This window comes from Gossypium raimondii, chromosome 12 (genome assembly GCF_025698545.1).
Source record: "Gossypium raimondii isolate GPD5lz chromosome 12, ASM2569854v1, whole genome shotgun sequence".
NCBI lineage: Eukaryota > Viridiplantae > Streptophyta > Magnoliopsida > Malvales > Malvaceae > Gossypium > Gossypium raimondii.
Window position 1 is genome coordinate 10,027,693 of NC_068576.1, and position 23,892 is coordinate 10,051,584.

The 23,892-nt window shown below is 34.6% G+C and overlaps 1 protein-coding gene across 1 annotated transcript; it reads left to right on the plus strand.

The window, feature by feature from the left end:
* The first annotated feature begins 334 nt into the window (after nt 1-334).
* On the plus strand, nt 335-2,095 carry LOC105763213 (NEP1-interacting protein 1). The gene is made up of 5 exons (XM_012581343.2): nt 335-668; nt 1,032-1,210; nt 1,294-1,377; nt 1,469-1,636; nt 1,718-2,095. Exons 1-5 carry the CDS (start codon nt 515-517, stop codon nt 1,838-1,840), a joined length of 708 nt encoding a protein of 235 aa, XP_012436797.1. The 5' UTR covers nt 335-514; the 3' UTR covers nt 1,841-2,095.
* The last annotated feature ends 21,797 nt before the right edge of the window (nt 2,096-23,892 follow it).

Genomic DNA, 23,892 nt, shown 5'->3' on the forward strand with positions numbered 1-23,892 from the left:
GTTGAGATGGAGGCGAAGGTAGAAGATCTAATAAAGATTGTGTGTATTTTTGGGAAAGGAAAATGAGTGATCCATCATCATTGGTGATCTTACGTATATCAAGATCCCTCCCTCCCTCCCTCGCATGCTACATGTCTTCAACGAAAGTAAAAGAAGGTTCTTTATCTGTACGTCTCTCGTGCCTTTTGACAATGAAGTGATCGAACCCCATATTGCACTATTTAAATTAACTAATTTATATATTATTAAAATTAAAAAGCAGGTAGAGAAAAAGAAAAGATATTTTCTTTCGTCCACAAACTCAGAAAATTTCATGTTTCAACCACAACTGGTAGAGAGAGAAAACAGGGTTTTGGGGCATCACAATATATATTGAAAGCTTTAAATGCGAGTTGGTTGTTTTTCCTCTCTTTTCATCACCTTAAGCGCTAAGCATTGCCCACCCATCCTTCCTTTTTCTTAAACCCCAACCCTCTCTTGCTATTTCATTTCTCATTTGATTTCAACAAAAAGAATGGATTTTTACGAATACCCATCCCGTTTTTCCCTCTCTTCACTTTCTTTGTTTGGTGATTTCGTCGAAAAGGTTAAATATTTTTGCAATTTCGCTGTTTCTGCCATCCTTGGGAACATTTTCTCTGCGATCTTAACCTTCTTCTTTGCATTAGGTTGGTTTCCTTCCTTCTTTCTTTCTCTTTTCTCCTCTATTTTGCTTCATTAAAGCTTTTTTTCATTGCAACCCCTTTGATTCTTGATCTATTCATTGCTGAAATTTTGCTTTTTATAGTAATTATTATAATTTCGCCATTGTGATTATATTTATATGAACAAAAGATGAAATCTGATTATGATTTTGTTCCATTTATGAAAATGTTTTTGCGTGCTGACAAAGCTGTTGGGGGATTAATTTGTCAGTCATTTACTTATTTCCAATATAGACCTTGAATTAATGATGCTTAACATGTAAAAGGCTTTGGTGCATCAAGTTAGCCAATTTACGCTCAAATTTTGCTAAACAAGTTCATTTGCAGTGGGCACCTTGTTAGGGGCCATGACGGGGGCTTTGATAGGACAAGAAACGGAGAGTGGGTTCGTTCGAGGGGCTGCAGTTGGGGCCATCTCTGGTGCAGTTTTCTCAATCGAAGTCTTTGAGTCATCTCTAGTTCTTTGGCAATCCGACGAATCCAGGATCGGATGCTTACTTTACTTGGTCAGCAATTGTGCTTATTCCCCTGTTTTTATAGGTTTACTTGCTAGGCAATCAAAATCATTTCTTTTCATGCAAAATTTCAGATTGATGTCATTGCAAGCCTTCTAAGTGGGAGGCTTGTTCGTGAGCGAATCGGTCCGGCGATGTTGAGTGCAGTCCAAAGTCAGGTAAATGAAAAATGCTCTGCAATTTGATTGATATTTGCTCACGTCAAAGTTGAAACAGCAATTTACTTATGATGTAAGTTTGTGTTATCAGATGGGAGCTGCTGAAACAACTTTTGAGGATGTCCAGAACATATTTGACATTGGTGGTTCCAAAGGATTGGCTGGAGATTTGGTTGAGAAAATCCCAAAGATCATAATCACAAACAATAACAATGTGGATGCTTCCGGGGAGAAAATTTCCTGCTCAGTTTGTCTTCAGGTCTAACCCTAACCCTTGCAAATTTTTTCTGTAAAACTAGTTGGCATAACAAAGCTTATTGGGATTGAATCTTTGTTGCAGGACTTTCAGCTGGGAGAAACAGTTAGGAGCTTGCCGCAGTGCCACCACATGTTCCACCTACCTTGCATAGATAAGTGGCTTGTTAGTCATGGTTCTTGTCCATTGTGCAGAAGGGATCTGTAATCTTGCTTCTTCTTTTTTTTTTTTTTCCTTTTGTAAATTATACAATTAGATGAGTTCTTCATAGTTTATTTTATACCGTCGTTACTTGCCGGCCGGGGCATGTGTATTCGTTCATTATAATTAGTCCTTTGTATAAGTTTTTTTGATTTACAACTCAGGGGCCTCCTGAGAACGTAATACTTGATTTGTGTGATGTTTGAGGCCTTCTCAAATTGCCTATATAAAAATTGTGAACAATAAGGGTCTAGCTAAGAATCTTTGCAGTGTTTCCTATTAGTTAATCGGAGGAAGGCGCCGGCGGTGAGGGAACTGAACTTCGTTGAGATATCAATCAATCATTGCAAAGGTTAGATGAAATATTTAAGTATGGAAATATTATGAGAGCTAATTTCTCAGTCTCATTTATGAAATTGCAGGGTCTTGCAATAAATATGTGTATGGAAGCTGGGGGAGGAGTTGGTCAATATTTTTTTATAGAAAAAAATCATAGGGTGGTGTTGCTTGATAGGAGATTAGAACAAAAGGCATTGAATTACATAGGCAGTAGAATAGGTCTAGTTTTATCAAGTCTGACTTCCAGGACCCAGTCGGTGTTTATCTTGTCCGCATTGCATGGCTCACAACTGGGTTATTTCTTGTCCCGACACCCACTCCATTTTTATACCTTTCTTTTATTAAGGTAAATTAAAATAAGATTTTATAAAAATATTAAATAGAGATAAGTGTTTTCAAATCGTTTAACTAAAAACTTATAAAAATAAAGACAAAATTAGAAAGAGAGATATTTGGATGAACTCGTGTAATTCCATACCCAATATTTTTATTCGAAAATCCATATTGCTTTCAACTTTCCTTTATTTTTCTCTCTTAAAAAGGATGCCTTCCCAACTTGACGGAATGGTTTGTGAACTTGGAAAAAGAAAATGTATAACGCTGAACACTACTTGGAGTAACGTTTAGAAGTAGAACTCTTGTTAGACACCAAATTTAAACTTTAACACCTCGTATCCCTCCCAACGTTAAGGAAAGCCTTATCATCTTTTATCCCTCCCAATGTTTTTTTTAAAAAAAAAAACCGAGTTCCTTGATCATTTCACTCCTCTATAAGCTACATAACGTAATGTAACCCAAATATGACCAAAGGTTCGAAAAACTTGTTATACCTATAATCAATTATGTGTGAGAGTAAACTGCGGTACTGTTGCAAAGCAATTAAACAAAAGAATTTATTCAACTCGTCAGCAACCAGCCAGCGGCCACATTAAAAGCTTGAGGTACATTGACCATTTTGGTTAATACACTCATTATTTAAAAGTAGCGTTCACTAGTTTTAGGATTCAAATCTTAATATCAACCACCACTCTCCTATCCTCATATTACAACCTTTTTGTGTCAAAGAAATATATCCTAATGCATGTTAAACTAGAAAGATATGTTGGCACATGCTTCCACCTACTCCATCTTATGCATTTATTTGTGCTTTAGATGCATCCATACCACCTCATCATCAAAACCAATCTCCACTTGGGTCTACCAATAAATGAAAGGTCTCAATCTATACATACATTGTGTTTACGTAATGGAAATTAACGTTTAAAAAGAATCAGAAAATAAAATATGTAACAATTCAAATAAAATTAAAGTGTATCTTTTACTTTCCAACTTAATCTCAATGGTTTAACCTTTGTTGTTGAATTTGTGTTAGAATCTTGCCCGTGTAGAGAATCTGGCACATAGGACAACCTAGAAATTGAAATAAACGAAAGCCTCCAAAATATCTATAAATTAAGGAAGCTTTGTAGTAGAAGGTATGTTGGCAAACAAGATAGTTGAGGCCAAGTCGTACCAAAACGTTGAAGAATTTAGAAATGGTAAGCCGCCTTAATAGTATAATTTAGCAGAGTTGAAGTTTAGTGAGAGACTTTAGATTAGTGGAATGTGGATAAGGGATTTGGTTTTACTGCTTTCTTGGAACAGAAGTAAGGCTTCTTTCCACAGTGAATCATCCAAGTCCGTAGGTTTGGTGGGGTATTGTGCGAAGAATCTGGTACGTGAATTGTAGTTAAAATCATTGATTAACTCATCAATTGTTTAAGAAAGCACTACGAATCTTTATTTTTTTTTAAAAGTCGAGTTCTCATTTCCTTTGTAACATGACCAGGTGCACGAATTTAGAAGTCTTCTTTCAACGTAAATAATTGTTTAAGAACTTTGAGGCCCTTAGATTAGATTCTTGTAGAGAAATTTTTGGTGTTGGAAGGGATTATCTATTAGTACAAATTTCTGGTGAAGGAAATCTTGAATACACGAACAGAACTCGAACTGCAAATAAAGAAATAGGACAAGGCTCCAAAGCGTGTATCAAGCCGCTATCTTTAAGGTTATATTCGTCCCCACTTATATTCAATGTGCAAAAGAGTTTCAAGCAAATTAACCTCGAGGATACAATGAAGCCAATGACTATTTGCGTTTTGCACTGACGAGAATAACTCACTAAGCACTAGTAATTTATAACAAGAAACTCAATTTCTACAAGAAACTCAATTATTTATAAAATAATATAATAATATTAAAAAAAACTGAGGAAGGATAGAAAGAATATCAAAGAAAATCCCATTCCTATTTATAGGAACTTTCGTGTCTCTTTATAGAGATATCTTTCAATATGTGTCTTTTCTAAATAATAATGTCTTTAAAAGACACATAATTATTCATTTAATATTATAACTATTCAATAATATTGTTTGAATAGTTATAATTTTGTCAACAATCAAGTGATATGACTCTTGATCAATAATCAAAAGATTTCACTTTTGATTAATTACACTGTTTCATTTATAGTTATTAGAACACTATAAATATTTGGAAATGTTCCAACAATCTCCCCCTTCAAAATATTGTAGATTTTGATATTCTTGGAAATCAATTTGCATAAATGAAGGTATCTTACGATTGAACCTTCACTTAGTGAAAACATGTTAAAGTTAATCGAAATTGCATTGTAAACTAAGCTTTGAACCAGCTATTCCATTTGATTAATCGAACACATCTCACATAATGATTTCAACATGGGCCAATGCATAGTATCCAAGGACACTATTATGGTCATGTGTCTATGTCCTCTTTTCATAAGTGTTGTTAGAGCCAAGCCCTTGAGCTCTTAGAAGTGGCCACACTTCCACTCACATAGGTAGATCCCATCAAGAGTGTTCCCGTAATTATAACACTCTAACATATTTATGTTATGGGTCCATTAAGAGTACATTACTCATTCTTCCCTTATCATTACGGGTTTCTAGCATTTTAATCTTAGGATGGCTTTATTTATAATGCTAACAGTCACATACTAATGATGTACTTTGTCTCATTGAACTCAAGACTTGATGTTATACCAAGCGTCGAGTCGAGTTTCCATCATGGGTAACTCTAATTAATGGGATTGAGTCCCATCCCTTTTGAGGTCTTGTTGACTACATCTCTAGCAAGACTTTTTGTCAAAGGATCTACCAAATTTTCACTTGACCTCACATAATTAATAACGATCACTCCATCAAAGATTAATTGTCGAACATAGCTATGTCTTAATCCAATGTGTGTAAACTTTTTATTATATACTTGGTTATATGCCTTTGTTAGAGTAGCCTTTTGTTATATACTTGGTTATAAACTTTTCACTCTATCACAACGGATAGAAATAGGTGAAATTTGCTTAGGCCATAGAGGTACATCATAAAGCAAATTTCTTAACCATTCTATTTCTTTAGATGAAACGACTAATGCAATAAATTTTGTTACCATGGTGAAATCAATAATGCATGTTTATTTCTTGGAACCTCAAGAAATGACTCCTCCACCAAGAATGAAGATCCATCTACTAGTAGATGCATGATCTTCCAAACTTGTAATCCAACTAGTATCTAAATACCCTTCTAAAACTGAAGGATATCCATTATAACACAATCCATAGTTAATTGTAACATCCCGAAATAGGGCCTAGTTGGAACAGTGGTTTTGGGACCACAAAATCGAGGAGAAAAAAATTATTTTTATTATATTTTTATGGTCTACAATTTCACGGAATGATTTCGTGAAAATTTTGTTCAAAAATTTCGACGTTTGGGCACTCAATTTAGTCAAAAGGACTAAATTGTAAAAAGTGCAAAACTTGAGTTCTAGAAGCTCAAATTGTTATGAAATTTTAAATTGGAGGTCCTTAAATGGTAATTAGACCATTGGTTAAATTTTGGACAAAAAATGGACATGAGAAAAGTGAAATAAGATATTTTTAAGTTAGGGGCATTTTGGTAAATTGGTAATTAAATGGACTAAAAGACAAAATAAAAGCCAAATTTCTTGTCCATCTTCTCCATATGGCTGAATATGTCATGGAAGCCATGGCTAGGGTTTTTTTCAAGCTTCCAAGCTTCATAGTAAGTCCATCTTTGCCCCGTTTTTAATGTACTTTACATTTTTGAGATCCTCGTAGCTCGATTTAGCTTATTCTGCCATTAATTCATGTTAGGGTTTATATTTGGAAAAATAACCATAGGTGAAATATGTTTATTTTTATGTTTTATGATAGAATATGAAGCTTGAAATTATGTTAAAAAACTTTTTCTAGGCGATTTTAAGTGAAAACGAGTAAAATGACATAATCGGTAAAAATACCTAATGTTCATAAGTAAATGTTAGAGTGGGAATTTGATGTTGCTATAGAAGGGAAAGATGTTCAGCATGTCATAAAACACAAGAATAAGGGATGAAGTTTAGCTTCTGAGCTTTGGGGCAAAAGTGTAAATATGTAAAAGTTTAAGGGTAAAATCGTAATTTTTCCAAAGTTCGAGTCAAGGACTGTTTTGATGAACGTGAGTAGGGGTGTTCATTCGGTTAACCGACCGGTTAACCGACCCGAAATTACTATAACCGAATTAACCGACCTTCCAAAAATTTTAACAGTTAATCAACCGATTTTTTTAAAAAATTTAACCGAACCGAAATTTTTTGGTTAATAAGGTCGATTAACGAATTAACCGAAAATTACGTATTTTTATTTTGGTTAAAATTACCCAATTACCGAATTACCCGAATTACCCGAATTAACCGAATTACCCGAATTAACCAATTACTGAAAAATACCGAATTATTCAATTTTTTTATTTTTATTTTAAAATTTAAAAATTTATAAATTATTAAAGTAAATTGGGTTTTAGACTTTAGTAAATTGGGTTGTCTTTTAGTTTTAGTTTTATTGGATTGGGTAATTGGGTAAACTTTAGTTTTAGTTTTATTGGGTTGGATAATTGAGTTTGGGTTGGGTTGGATAATTTTATTTATTAATTTTTCGATTAACGAAAATTTTCGGTTAACCGACGGTTTCGAACCGAATTAACCGTTAACGAAAAATCATAAAAAATTAATCGACCCGATCGAAAAAATTTGTTAATCGACCGATTAATCAATTCGATTCGGTTAACCGAATTTTTTCGGTTTTACCCGAATTATGCACACCCCTAAACGTGAGTATTAAATAAGCTAAATTTTCTATTATAGATCAAGAGGAACGAAATCCAGAGTTAGACTGGGGAAAGAAAAAGGTTGAGGATTAAGTTGCTAGATTTGATCGTATTTAGTACCGAGGTAAGTTTACGGTAAATAAATGAAATATTTCAATAATTATTATTAATTTTGTTATTTTCCAGAAATTATGTACTTATTTCATGAAATTTTTTAATGTTGACTCAAGTATGAGATGATAAAGAATCAGTGTTAAAAAGTCTCGTTGAAACATTAGGAATGTATTGGATACAAATGTCATGACATTAGGGGGATGAGATCCCATGTAAGACCATGTATGGGACATGGCATTAACATTATTGAGGTTATGAGAGGTCCCACGTAAGACCATGTCTGGGACATGGCGTTGACACAGAGATGAGAGGTCCCTCGTAAGACCATGTCTGGGACATGGCATGGGCACCGATATGAGAACTCCCATGTAAGACCATATCTGGGATATGACATTGGCAGTATAGGAACCATCCCATGTAAGACCATGTCTGGGACATGCTTTGGCATGTTATTATCAGACAGGAGACCCGAGTATCCTTAGTATTCCAAGTGGTTCAACGGGCTAGTAAATAAACTATGTTACATGATAGTTCAGGTAAAAGTATAATAAATAGATTCAGGTGAGTTATAAAGGTTAAGAATATTTCAGTTATCAGTTGAGAAAGAAATTTAAGCAAGGGAGGAGAAGTTATAATCATGAGTTATTTAAGTAAGCAAGTAAACAAGTAAGAGAGTAAGTAAAGAAGAAGCAAAGACCATGATACTTGATGATAATTAATGAGTATAATTATTTATGATAAATGTTATTATTTATTTTCTTGTAAACTTACTAAGCTTTATGCTTACTCCCTTTATTTTCCTTCTTTTGTAGTATCACCAAGCCAATTCGAGGGTCGTAAGGACGTCAGAGATCGTTTCACACTATCAACATACCATATTGGTATTTTGTGAATCGAAATGTTTTAAGTTATGGAATGTATAGGGACTTAGTCATTTTGTGTGTGTCCTTATAAAATGGCTATTTAAGAACATGTTTTGGGGGCAATTTACCAATAAAAGCCCATTTTTGTAAAAAATTACTGAAATGGGCCCTCTATTTAATTATTTACCGGAATGGACCATTTTCCGCAAAATCGCGTCCATGTCAGCGCGATGTCAGGGTACGCGTCAGGAAATCGCGTCTACGTAAGCGCGAGATGCTGATGTGGAAGGAAATCGCGTCCTTGAAGGAGTGATTTCCTTCCACGTCAGCATCTCGCGCTTACGTGGACGCGATTTCCTGACGCGTACCCTGACATCGCGCTGACGTGGATGCGATTTTGCGATTTTTCTGACGTTAGGTTTTTTTGGCTTTTAGGGTTTATGGTTCAGGCTTTTTAGGGTTTTTAGGACCTGGAAGAAATAATTTCGAGTTGATGTTTCTGATGAAATAGTATAAAATCGCTTTTAGCAGGATGCTTTTTGAGAAGAATTTGTGAAATTACGGCCTCGTGGACGCGCTTTTGCTACAGTAGGTCATGTAAGAAATAATTTTTTTTTACTTTTCTGAGCAAATAGTATAAAATCGCTTTTAGCAGGATGCTATTTGAGAAGAATTTGTGAAATCACGGCCTCGTGGACGCGCTTTTGCTACAGTAGGTCATGTAAGAAATATTTTTTTTTACTTTTTTGACCAAATAGTATAAAATCGCTTCTAGCAGGATGCTATTTGAGAAGAATTTGTGAAATCGCGGCCTCGTGGGCGCGCATTTGCTACAGTAGCATGTTTGGGCTAAGGCTATAAATTAGGCATATAATGTTCTCGGAATGCATAAGTCACAGCAGAAACAATTTAGAGAGGCTAAGAAAGTTAGAGTTTCAAATATGAGTGAACGTATTTGTGCTATTATTTATTACGATGGTGAGGTTTGCCACACCGAGAATGGTGTTATTTTTTTTCAGAGAATACGGTGCGACTGGTTTTTAACCAGAACATAGATTTGACAGAACTTCGTAAAAGAATTAGGCGTAAAATTTTCGGAACGACGCCAATGAAAGTTCTGTCCATGACGTATCGATTTTGTTCTTTTGTTGATCCGGTGACATATGACTCGTTCGACATAAAAGATGCTCGTAGCTTAGAGGCAATGGTGCAGACTCATCTTGCTAGTGGAGCACCTTATATTGAGTTATATGTGCAATTTACATCGCCAACTGATATACTTGCGACCGGTGTTCGAGATGTATACACGACCCCTGGCCGACACTCGGTTAGTGGGTTACAAAATTTGGAACAACTCATGTTCGGTAGCGGTGTCGAATGCACATCCCCTGCGAGACACTCTATCGATGGATGGGACATGTACGTCGGTGGCTCGACGTTTGATGCTGGAAATACGTACTGGGGAACGAAATCAAGTTCTAGTGGGTGGCAATCTACATCCAATTGGGGACGTTATGAAATGCCCAGAAGAAGGGATGACGTACTCCCTACGACGTCAACCGATGAGGGGACCTCGTATGCTGCAGATGATTGTGGGTTAGAAGATGACTCCGATGTGGATCCACCTCGAGAGCCCGGGCCGGATGGTGCAAAAGTTGGCTTATTTTCTGAACCGGTGCCTATTCCAATAGAAGCTAAAGATGCTAAAAGGAGTTCAGATGAGGAAGAAAATCCACGATTCAGAGTATACTCACCTCCAGCCCACATGCATAATGTCGATCTGTCTGCAGATGATGCGTTAGAGTTTCTAGATCTACCACACCGGTCGCGTGATCGTACAAGTTTGGGGGGTATATTTCGGTGAACTTGAAGTTGGTAATCAGTTTACCAACAAGGATAGTTTTATTGGTGCTTTGAAACAACATAGCATCAAAAACGGCGTTAACTACCACGTCGTTAAATCAAAATCTGATAAGTTTGAGGCGAAGTGTGCGGTGCAAGACGGCACATGTTCATGGAAAATCTACGCCTCGTTAAGGAAAAGGACAGGGTTGTGGGAGTTAAAAAAGTACAAAGGTCCACATATATGTGCTGCAGGTACAATATTGATGGTATCTGAATAATAATTTTATTATGCAATTTTACATTATTTAATGTACTCCCTTTATAGGTGTTTCACAAAATCATCCCAAAATGGATTCAGCTATGTTAGCTAGCTTGATACTACCCACAATAAAAGCAGATCCTAGGACTTCAGTGTCGGTGTTAATTGCCAATATCCATAGCCAAATGGGGTACACGCCCTCTTACCGCAAGGCTTGGATAGCTAAGCAAAAGGCATTGGAGAAGATGCATAGTGGGTGGGACGCCTCATATAATGAAATATGACAGTGGTGTCAGGTGCTAGAGAGATACGTCCCAAGTGCCATCACAGACCTTGAAACGGAATATGCGTACTACAACGGTCGATTGCTACGTGGATGCCAAGTGTTCAAATGCCTGTTTTGGAACTTTAAGCAATGCCAAGACGCATTTCCATACTGCAAGCCGTTGGTACAAATTGACAGTACCTTCATGTTCGGTAGGTATACTCATCGGCTATTGCTTGCAGTGGTACAGGATGGCGGTGGGAGAATTCTTCCAATTGCATTTGCAATGACTGGGATTTCTTTCTCTCTAGGTTAAGGAGGCATGTCTGCCCCCAACCTAATATCTGTGTTATTTCATATCGGGGCGCCGGTATTCTAGCTGCATTTGATCGAGAGGGAAGCTTATGGCAGCGCACACACCATAGATATTGCCTAAGACACGTTGCTTCGAACTACTACAGGCAATATCCATCTAAGAGCGAACGACGACAAGTGACCAACATGGGTATTTAGTCTATATCTGTGTTATTTCGTTTGTCAATTTGAATTAGTTTTATTGGTAGAAGTGGTATAAATTATTCGCTATGATCTTATATTGGCAGGGTATGAAATAAATAAAGATCGTTTTCACGATATGTTGGCAATTTTACGTTCAATTAACACAGAAGGGGCGGACTACCTTTGTAACATACGTTTCGAACAGTGGTCACAAGCATAAATTCTGTTTTTAAAGGAACGCGCCATCTACCGATAACATCGATTGTGCGGGAGACATATTTTCGTTTGGCGGTGTTATTTCCAAAGCGAGCAGCAGGTTATGCAGGCCAAATGCAGGGAGGCCATGTATGGTGCAGTAAGGTAGTTCAAGAAATAAACAAGGCCAAGGCGAGGGCAAACATCATGCACACAGTGTGTCACGATCGAGACAATTTATGGTTTCGCGTGACAGAGTTTGACAGACCGCACCAAGGTGTTGTTGGCGGGCAATATCGTGTACACTTGCGAAATAGGACTTGTGACTGTGGGACGTTTGATGCACTTCGTTATCCATGCGCTCATATTATTGCAGCTTGTCAGAAACTCCGTCTGGATCCGATGAGTTATGTGGACGAAGTGTACAAATTAGAAAACATGCACAACGTCTGGAGACACGTTTTCCCACCGGTCCCAGATGAACGTAAGTGGCCGCCCGTATCTCTTACTCCTTTTAAGCTGTTACCGGATAGAGAATTACGTCACAAACTAAAGGGTCGACCTTGCTCGACTAGAATACGTAACAATATGGATATCCGAGAAACAGACAGTCAAACGAAGTTGTGCTGATGGTGTAGGAATCCAGGCCATACAAGTCGATCATGCCCTAATCATAATTAGTTGAATGTATTTGTAAAAAATTAACTTTGTACAATTATTCATTGATAAATTGTATTAACTCAAATTATATAAAATTATAAATGGTTAGTAAAATTATCAAATTATATAAAATTATTAATGGTTAGTAAAATTATCAAATTATATAAAATTATTAATGGTTAGTAAAATTATCAAATTATATAAAATTATAAATGGTTACTAAAATTATCAAATTATATAAAATTGGGTTAGGGTTAGGGTTTTTAATTAAGTTAAGTTAGAGTTAGGGTTTTTAATTAAGTTTGGTTAGGGTTAGGGTTTTTAATTGAATTGGGTTAGGGTTAGGGTTTTTAATTAAGTTTGGATAGGGTTAGGGTTTTTAATTGAATTGAGTTAAGGTTAGGGTTTTTAATTAAATTAGGTTAGGGTTAGGGTTTTTAATTAAATTAGGTTAGGGTTAGGGTTTTTAATTGAATTGGGTTAGGGTTAGGGTTTTTAATTAAGTTTGGTTAGAGTTAGGGTTTTTAATTGAATTGGGTTAGGGTTAGGGTTTTTAATTAAATTAGGTTAGGGTTAGGGTTTTTAATTAAATTGGGTTAGGGTTAGGGTTTTTAATTAAGTTTGGTTAGGGTTAAGGTTTTTAATTGAATTGGGTTAGGGTTAGGGTTTTTAATTAAATTAGGTTAGGGTTAGGGTTTTTAATTAAATTGGGTTAGGGTTAGGGTTTTTAATTGAATTGGGTTAGGGTTAGGGTTTTTAATTAAGTTTGGTTAGGGTTAGGGTTTTTAATTGAATTGAGTTAGGGTTTTTAATTAAATTAGGTTAGGCTTAGAGTTTTTAATTAAATTGGGTTAGGGTTAGGGTTTTTAACTGAATTGGGTTAGGGTTAGGAATAAACTTCTATTTTATTACATCAAGTAATATCAAAATAACTCAAAAAATTTCTATTTTTTTACATAAAAATAATATCAAAATATTCAAAATATTTGTACAAATAAATTTAAATACAACAATCAATGTCTATGCCCGGGAGATTCAGTGCCACATGGCGGCCGTCGACGGTTACGCGCTGTATTCCTCCTTTCTCTAGCTTCTGGCGGCGGTTGTTGTTCCTCCAGTGGGGATTCTGGTTCTTCCGGTACGACATCTGGTTGTCGGACTTGGGACGATGATCCACCTTCAAAGAATAGTGTATGTGGAGGTGTTTGCATCAGGAACGGCGACGGGGTTTGAAACCCATACGTTGGTGGGGATTGGTAAAAAGGAGAGCTCCCCGACGGCCCCCCTTGCGATCCCTCATGTACCGCTGGCCTATGCATCGGCGATCCGCTCGGCATAATAGGAAATGGAGCTGAAACGGGCATTTGGCTCCAACCCGTCATAGGACTCGAAAAAGGATACATATAAGGGTAAGGGTACATATAAGGGTTAGGAAATGCACCTGGCATCATCTGAAAAGGCGGTTGCGTGGGTATCATCGGTTGATTTGCTGCGTCGGGTGACTGACTCGGTGCTCTCGTTAGGCCTGGTGATTGCATGGCCGCTGATGATGAGCCAGGTGAACGTCTGGGCCTCGTTGAGGGGCTGCCTTCGTCGTCTTGTCGTCTTGGATTTAGAGGCCCGCGCCTTTCCCTTTCGACACGTATTTACCGCTGCCTCTGCTCTGGCGCCAGTAAATACGGCTTGCCATGGATCCTAAACCATGGCATGTATTCTGGAACGCACTCTAACTCCGGAACGATGATTGCTTCCCGAGTAGGTATATATTCATGCCGATCTTCCCACATATCTATGTACCCGGACCAGTATCTCGGCCAATTCGTATTTAATTGTCGAAGGTCGATTTTGTGTTGCTCGTCAAACTCCTTAGGATCCATGGGAATCGGTTATATACATCCAAATTATCGTAGCACTCTGTCTGACTGGTGCGACTCCACGGTTGCGTAGTTGATCAACACGACTTTCACGTGCCAGGCGTTCGGATTTTGTAAGAACTCTTCCGGAATTACTGCCCGAATTGCCGGATCCTTGTATGGTGTCCATTCAAACTATATGAACATGATAGAAATATTAGTTATATACATAATAATACTAAATACTAAATACCAATCGACTAGCGAATGTATGTAAATATCTATTTGCAATAATACTTACTTCTGCTTCCGACCGTTGGTCCAATAGAAGCCGTATATCTTCAAGAGAGGACGGTAATCCAGCATAACTTGCCGGATGGTTCCACCTAATTAAATAAATTTTTAGCATACTTTTATTTTTAAAAATCTACATAATAATTGTAAAATGTAATATAAAATTTACCTCGTTATGAATGGGAATGTTTATGGGTGGTTCAGTCGAAGACGTAGAAATGGAAAGCGAAACCGTGCCCATGACTGCAGTAGTGACAGGCAACCTCCAATTTTGGCTCTCCTCGGTCGCGTCGCCCTGCACATCTCCCGATATAATGTAGCCAACACGGCAGACCCCCAACTGAATTCACCGGCTGCTCTAAAATCAACGAGTTTCAGTAGCCATCTTAAATGTACGCGGCTCCGTGACGTGTCGGGCATCAGATAACCTCTAATTATTTGAAGAATGTATGCCCGAGTATATCAAATTCTTTCAATTTCGGTTGAATCTTCATTCGGATCAGCGAATGTGTCACGTAACCAGCCCATCTCGACCTTACCTCCCTCCATTTTCTCCGGAATTGCGCCCAAAAGCTCGTAGCACACCGCCTCCCAATTGCTAGATTGGGCAGACCCGGTGACTGGGTGCCTGTCCATCGGCAATCCCAATTGCAGATAGACATCTTCTAGAGTGATAGTGCACTCTCCACAAGGAAGATGGAATGTGTGCGTCTCGGGTCTCCACCTCTCGATGAATGCACTGATCAGTTTCGGGTACAACTTGCATCCCCGGCCTACCGTCGCCACGTGCCGAAAACCCGCTTCCCGCAGGTAGTTCTCTACCAACGGTGATGGAGGAGCATGCATATTTCGGATATTGCATTCCAATACCCGATCTACCTCCTTTTATAACAAATAATAAATTAATAATTATCTAAAAATGCATAAATAAAAAAATCTTAAATAATATTTAAAAATTAAATTTAACACTTACCATTTTCATTTGTTCCACCGATATGTGATGCTTATCAAGACGAGTCAATGATCCGGCCATTGATGAAATCGGACAAATTTTTACGATTTATAAAAATATAAAAAAATTTAAAATTATTTTAAAAAAGGAAATTGAGAGGAAATTGAAATCAAATATGGATTTGAGAGAATTTTGGAAGGAAATTAAGAGAATTTTGGAAGGAAATTGAGAGGAAATTGAAATTAAATATGGATTTGAGAGAATTTCGGAAGGAAATTGAGGGAATTTTGGAAAGAAATTGAGAGGAATTGAGAGGAAATATGAGAGAGGATTTGTTTGTGAAAAAATAAAAAGGGGTGGGGGTATTTATACTTTTTTTTTACCGTTGAGGCGGGCAACGGTCAAATTTTTGACCGTTGGCTACTGTTCACGCGCGGAAGGAAATCGCATCCACGTAAGCGCGATATGCTTATGTGGAAGGAAATCGCGTCCTTGAGGGAGCGATTTCCTTCCACGTAAGCATCTCGCGCTTACGTGGACGCGATTTCCTGACGCGTACCCTGACATCGCGCTGACGTGGACGCGAATTCAGGAAAAATGGACCATTCCGATAAATAATAAAATAGATGGCCCATTTCGGTAATTTTTTACAGAAATGGGCTTTTATTGGAAAATTGCCCCATGTTTTGGTGCTACATATGCGTAAATGATAGTTAATACAAAGAAATTATAAAAGAGTAAAAATTTGCAATAGAACAGTTTTTAGACCGCAACATTGACGTGATTTTGAAAAATCACCAAGGATAGTAGAAATGGAATTAGAGAGTGAATGAGATATATAATTGAATCTTATCGAGTCTATTTTCATATGAAAGAAACGGTGTAGGCAAAGGAATTTTATATTTTGTAATATTTGAATTTTAGTGAGGCAATGTCAGAATGGTTTTGAAGTCCCCTGTTCTAACTTTAGAAAATCATTAAAAATTGTACAAAAATAATTATGAGTCATAATTTATATTTCTACATTTCTGAGTCTATTTTCAAGAGAAACATATGAGAACATTATTCAAATTCTGTATAATAAGATAATTGATTTTTAGTGAAGAGGGTTAGAACTATCGAGTAGTGAAACAGGGGAGACTTTAACGAATAAACTGTACTATTTGGCTAAACCAAAAATTTTGGAAATTTTATGGTAAGAATATATATGAGTCTAGTTTTAGGAAAAAATTACGGATTTAAATTTTGAGTTTCATAACTCAAGTTATAATTAAATTAGTGACTATTACGCGAGTGGACAGATTTATTGTGAACAGTAAAATAAATTATTTTGATTTGTTTAAGTATTCAAAAAATTTTGAATGTTCCCGGTTTGGACCCGAACCATTTTCGTTGCATGTTTTAGGGTCTCGAGGGTCCTTTTTAGGGACATATTGATTGAACATGAGCGAATTAATTTTAAAAGCAAATTTTTATGCTCCGAACTAGTAAGTTAAGTCAGGTAACGCCTCGTGCTCGACTCCAGCAACGGTCTCGGGTAAGGGGTGTTACATTAATAGTTTTCTTTAAGTACCTAAGTATTCTATTCAAACTTGCCAATGCAAACTACTTGGATTACTTACGTACCTACTCAATTTCCCAATAGCATATACAATATATGGTCTTGTACAAGTCATTATGTACATAAGACAACCAATTAGACTTGTATATTTCAATTGATCAATTTTCCTACCAGCATTAGATACTAATTTTATTTGAGGATCCATGGGTGTAGATACTGGTATACAGTTAAAAAAATCAAACTTTTTAAGTACATTTCCAATGTAATGTGATTGTGATAAAGCTATAGTGCTTTCATCTCGAGTTATTTTAATCTCAAGAATAACATTTGCTACATCCATATCCTTCATAACAAAGTTGGTTGACAAGAATTTCTTTGTGTTTTCTATTTGTTTCAAATTCGTGCCAAAAAATGAGCATGTCATCTACATATAAGCAAATTATGACACCTTTCCGATTTTCAAATTTGCTATATATGCACTTATCAGATTCATTTATTTTATAGCCATTAGCTAAAACAACATTGTCGAACTTTTGGTGTCATTGCTTTGGTGCTTGTTTAAGTCCATATAGAGATTTAACAAACTTACATACCTTATGCTCTTGTCCTAGAACAACAAATCCTTTTGGTTGTTCCATGTACACTTCCTCTTCCAATTCACCATTTAAAAATGCGTTTTTAACATCCATTTGGTAAACAACCAAATTATATATTGAGGTAAGTGATATTAATAGTCTAATTGTAGCAATTCATGCTATTGGAACATAGGTATCAAAGTAATCAATACCTTATTTTTGTGTAAAACCTTTGGCTACCAACCTTACTTTAAATTTATCAATGGTTCTACCGACCTTCATTTTCTTTTTGAAGATCTATTTACAACCTGTTGGTTTGGAACCCGGTGGAAGATCAACTAAGATTCAAGTTTGATTTCTCATTATTGAATCCATCTCATCATTTATTACTTCTTTCCAAAAAGCAGAGTCTTGAGATTTTATTGCCTCTTTGTAACACCCTTTACCCTTATCCGTCGCCGGAATAGGGTGCGAGGCATTACCAGAACACATACACTTGTAAACGTATTTAACCGTATTATAAAACTTCATCTAAATTAAAACTTTCAAATTTTTAACATGCTTTTATAATTATTCACAATATATCTTCTAAATATTATATTCATAATAAATAGGGCCTACGAAACCCGATTTATATTCATGCAATTCACAAGTCTTAATAATTCAATGCTTCATTTCCATTTCATTCAATTCATAATTTCTCATGTTCACAATTCAAATTAATTTCTCAATCCAATATACATTTTAATATCACAATAATTCTTTTAATTCAAATCATATCACTAGCAATAGAAATTTTCATTTACTTCTCATACAATTCAATATCATTAAGTTCAATACTAATACGTATTTCTTGTTTAACTCAACGTTTATCGATTATGATCGAATATATGACCGATTTATACACAAGTCATTCTTATATTTTCCAATTTTCCTCCTCCTCCTCTCCATTCCACATCCTTAATGTATATAACACGCTTAAATAACATTAACTATATTTTCACTATTTACTTATAAGTAAATTCAAATCATCAATCCGAGTCAGAGTCACTAAATTATTTATATCTTAAGTTACAAAACTCCAAATTAAGATCTGTTAACTTTATGTGAAACTACACTTACATATCTTCTTACCATAAAATTTTCAGAATTTTTGGCTTAGCAATAAGTACAGTTTATTCTTTAAAGTCTCCCCTGTTTCACTGCTAAACAGTTCCAACCCTTCTTCACTAAAAATTAATTATCTCCTCGTATAGGATTCGGATGATGTTTCTGTTTATTTCTCTTGAAAATAGACTCATTCAGGGTTTTAAATATATAAATTTAAGCCCCTAATTATTTTTATTCAAAATTTTTATGATTTTCCAAAGTCAAAATAGGGGAACCCGAAATCATTCTGATCTTGTCTCACAAAATTTATTATATCTCATAATTTACAATTCCATTACTTACATCGTTTCTTCTATGAGAAACTAGACTCAATAAGATTTAATTTCATATTTTATTCATTCTCTAATTCGATTCCCACAATTTTTGGTGATTTTTCAAAGTTAAACTATTGCTGCTGTCCAAAACTTTTTTAGTGCAAAATGTTGATTTCCATTTTGCCCTAAATTTCACAGTTCATACAATTCAGTCATTGCTTAATTAACCCCTCTATTAAGCTAATATTTCTCAATTAGAACTTTACCTAGACATTATAAGTTGTTCATAATTATTGAAATTCAGAATTTCCTCATAAAACCCTAACTTGTTTTACTATTAGGTCCTAAACATTCACTTTCTATTCAATTCTTTCAATAAAAACAACATATAAACAATTGAAAGCTCTAATTCCATGCTAAGTCATCATATACTTGCAGCACATATTCATAGCAACTTTTAACTTCTTTCATAGAATCAAAAACTAATGAATTCAACAAGTGGGCCTAGTTGTAAAAGTCACAAAAACACAAAAATTTTAAGAAATAATCAAGAATTGAACTTACTTGCAGTAAAAATATGAAAAACTAGCTTAAGGAAACCCTTCTATGGTGTTTTTGCTGATGAGAATGCAGAAAAATAAAGAGAAATCTAGATAATTCCACTTGGATCCTAGCTTTATTATGTAATTTTGTAATATTCCAATTTTACCCTTAATTGTCCTTACTTTCTTGCTGATTTCATGCCTTTGCCGTCCAGCCCAAATAGACATTGGGTCTATTTTTCTTTTAAGGCCTCTTCCTTTTATCATTTAAGCTATTTAATCATTTCCCATAATTTTGCATTTGTTACAATTTAGTCATTTTTATTCAATTAATTATCGAAACTTTAAAATTTCTTAACGAAACTTTAATACTAACTTTTTAACACTCCATAAATATTTATAAAAATATTTATGGCTCGGTTTAAAATCTCTGAGGTCCCGATACCTCGTTTTTTCTAATTGTTTTAATATTTATTTCTAGTGCACTATTCACTATTTCAAAAATTTTCTTAACTTCACATTTAACTGATACTCACTAAATTAATAATATTTTCTACTCATTTGTCGGATTTAGTGATCTCGAATCACCGTTCCGACACCCCTGAAAATTCAGGCCATTTCATTTTTCCTCGTCGAATTTCTGGTCCCGAAACCACTATTCCGACTTGACCCAAAATCGGGCTGTTACAACTCTTCCCCCCTTTACGGATTTTCGTCCCCGAAAATCTTACCAGAAGATACTTCCAACTCTCATTAAACACTTTCACTAACTTTCCAGAATCACTAATTAATTTTATCTCATATATCATACTTTCTGAAATATAGATTTTTCATTTCGACTATCTGTATTCATACTCGTGAATACACATAATTTATTCTCTTAGCTAAGGACATGCTTAAATACATATAACTCAAATCACATCTCGATAATTCAGTTCACTTTAATAAAACAACTGAGTTGATTTCAATTATCAAACACTAACATATCAGAATACTCTTTTCTTCATGCTGATGATACAGCTCAAACATGCAATCTAATTGAGAAAGATTAGCTTAATTGAGGGGTTAATGAAGCAAGGACTGAATTGTATGAACTGTGAAATTTGGGGCAAAATGGAAATCAACATTTTGCACTAAAACAGTTTTGGATAGCAGCAATAGTTTAACTTTGAAAAATCACCAAAAATTGTGGGAATCGAATTAGAGAATGAATAAAATATGAAATTAAATCTTATTGAGTCTAGTTTCTCATAGAAGAAACGATGTAAGTAATAGAATTGTAAATTATGAGATATAATAAATTTTGTGAGACAAGAATAGAATGATTTCGAGTTCCCCTATTCTAACTTTGGAAAATCATAAAAATTGAATAAAAATAATTAGGGCTTAAATTTATATATTTAAAACCCTGAATGAATATATTTTCAAGAGAAACAAACGGAAACATCATTTGAATCCCATACGAGGAGATAATTAATTTTTAGTGAAGAAGGATCGGAACTGTTTAGCAGTGAAACATGGGAGACTTTAAAGAATAAACTGTACTTATTGGCTAAGCCAAAAATTCTGAAAATTTTATGGTAAGAAGATATGTGAGTCTAGTTTCAGATAAAATTAACGGATCTTAATTTGGAGTTTTTTAACTCAAGATATAAATAATTTAATGACTCTGACTGGGATTGACAGATTTGAATTTACTTATAAGTAAATAGTGAAAATATAGTTAATGTTATTTAAGCGTGTTATATACATTAAGGATGTGGAATGGAGAGGAGGAGGAGGAAAATTGGAAAATATAAGAATGACTTTATATAAATCGGTCATATAGTCAATCATAATCGATAAACATTGAGTTAAATGGTAAATACGTATTAGTATTGAACTTAATGATATTGAATTGTATGAGAAGTAAATGAAAATTTCTATTGGTAGTGATATGATTTGAATTAAAAGAATTATTGTGATATTAAAATGTATATTGGATTGAGAAATTAATTTGAATTGTGAACATGAGAAATTATGAATTGAATGAAATGGAAATGAAGCATTGAATTATTAAGACTTGTGAATTGCATGAATATAAATCAGGTCTCGTAGGCCCTATTTATTATGAATATAATATTTAGATGATACATTGTGAAGAATTATAAAAGCATGTTAAAAATTTGAAAGTTTTAATTTAGATGAAATTTTATAATACGGTTAAATACGTTTACAAGTGTATATGTTCTGGTAATGCCTCGCACCCTATTCCGGCGACGGATAGGGGTAAGGGGTGTTACACTCTTCAAATGTAATAGGGTCAGATTTTTGTATTATAACAATAAGGTATCTTATTGCATATACCTTCACCTTTTCCTTCTACAATAAACATAATGAAATCTGGTCCAAAATTTTTAACCTTTTTAATCATTTTACTTCTTCTTAATTCTTAACAAGATTCATCATTATTATCAATTTGTTCCAATAGAATCTCATTTTCATTTGAATAATGAATCACTTGTTTGGTTGTAATTGTCTTGAAATAGAATTAAATCTATTTTCATCAAAATAGCCTCTCTTAATCCAATAATAGTATTAATTGAAATTGAATTATTAAGTTCAATTACCATGAACCTATATGTCTTGCTATTATGTGCATATCCTATAAATATGCATTCAATTCCTCTTTCACCTAAATTTTTACATTTAGGTGTTGAAACTTTGACAACAGCTCTACAGCCCCAAATCTTCAAATAATTAAGGTTTGGTTTTCTTTTCTTCTATTTTTCATAGGGGTTATTTTAGTTTCCTTATTAGGAACTCTATTCAATATATGACAAGCTGCTAGAACAACTTCTCCCAAAAAACTTGTCCAAGCCCTGAATATGATAACACAGAATTTACCATTTTAGTCAAGATTCTATTTTTCTTTCAACTACACCGTTTTGTTGTGGTGTGTAAGGGGCTGAAACTTGAAGGACAATTCCAGTGGATTCAAAATAACTTGGATTTTAGTATTCTCCACCCTTATCCGATCCTAAGCGCTTGATAAATGATTCACATTGAAGTTTAACTTCAGATTTATAAACTTTAAATTTATCAAGAGTTTCATCTTTTGAATGCAATAAATATACATCGCAATATCTAGAACAATCATCAATAAAAATAACAAAATATTTCTTTCCACCTAATGTAGGAGTATTATGCATGTCACATAAATCACTATGTATCAAATCAAATAACTTTGTTTTCCTTCTATCCTAAGGGATAGGGTTTCTTGTAATTTTAGCAAACATACATGTATTGCATTTTCAATATTATTATTAAAATAGGAATTAAATCTAACTTATGCGTGTCATTCAATTTTCTATAATTCAAATGACCTAATCTATAATATCATAAACAAGAATATTCAACCATATAAGCGAAATAGTATTCTTATTCTTATTAATAATATTGAGTTTGAACATGCTCTCATACATATACCATTTCCTTACAAAAATTCCTCCCTTAGACAGAATAAACTTATTTGCTTAAAAAACAAATTTGAAACCAAACTTATTCAAAAAACTTCCAGACACTAAATTCTTCTTAACTTCTGGTACATAATATACATCATTCAAGGTTAAAACCTTTCCAAAAGTGAATTATAGTTCAACAGACCCTTTTTATTTGATTGTTGCGGTGGAAGAATTTCTCATGTACAAGACATTGTCATTTTCACATTGTGTGAACTTTGTGAACATGCTTTTGTCTTTGCACACATGTTTGGTTGCTCCAGTACCAATCCACCATGCATTATCATCTTATGCCATATTAATTTCAGATATCATTACAACGAACTTTTCGTTATTATTAGCATTAGAAGATGATTTCTTCTTTAAAATTTAACATTCATTCTTGAAATGTCTCAGCTTACCACAATGATAGCATGAGTCTTTTTGTTTCTTTTTTGAACTTAGGTCTGTTTGAACTTTCTTTTAAATGGTTTAGTAGTATGTACTTCCTCCATAACATGCACTTTGGCATTTTCAAAATTTAGGTTCTAATCTTGCTTTCGATATTCTTCTTCAATACGAAGATGATTTGCCAAAGCCTCAAGAGATATTTCCTCCTTCTTATATTTTAGACTTCTTTTAAAGTCTTTCCAAGATGGAGGAAGTTTGTCTATTATGGAGGATACAACAATCATTTCATCGATTTTCATATCATATTGCTTAAATTGATTCAGCATTTTTTCAATATCACGAAATTGTTTCATTACAAAACGACCATCAACCATTTGATAATTATAGAAACGATTGACAAAAAATTTCTTACTTGTAGCATCTTCGATTATGTATCTTGTCTCCAATTTGTTCTATAATTCTTTAGTGGTTACCTCGTTTTGGTAGGTGTCGAACAAACCATCGGATAAACCATTCAATATGTGGCCTATGCACATGTAATCAACATTGTCCTATTTTTTTCCTTTCTCGAGTTACAGCAATAGATTTGTTTTTATTCTCTTCCAGTCTTGGAGTATCTAGAACATAGACAATTTTTAAAGTTGTTAATAAGAAATGCATATTTTTCTACTATCGTCGAAAATTGCCACCATTCAAATGATTAAGTTTGAAAAAGTTGGAAGCCAACTCCTTTAGTGTGTCACTTTCAT

Coding starts and splice junctions, on each gene's coding strand:
- LOC105763213 (XM_012581343.2), top strand. CDS start 515: ATGGATTTTTACGAATACCCATCCCGTTTTTCCCTCTCTTCACTTTCT. Junction 669..1,031: donor AACCTTCTTCTTTGCATTAG/GTTGGTTTCCTT, acceptor GTTCATTTGCAG/TGGGCACCTTGTTAGGGGCC. Junction 1,378..1,468: donor TGAGTGCAGTCCAAAGTCAG/GTAAATGAAAAA, acceptor TTGTGTTATCAG/ATGGGAGCTGCTGAAACAAC.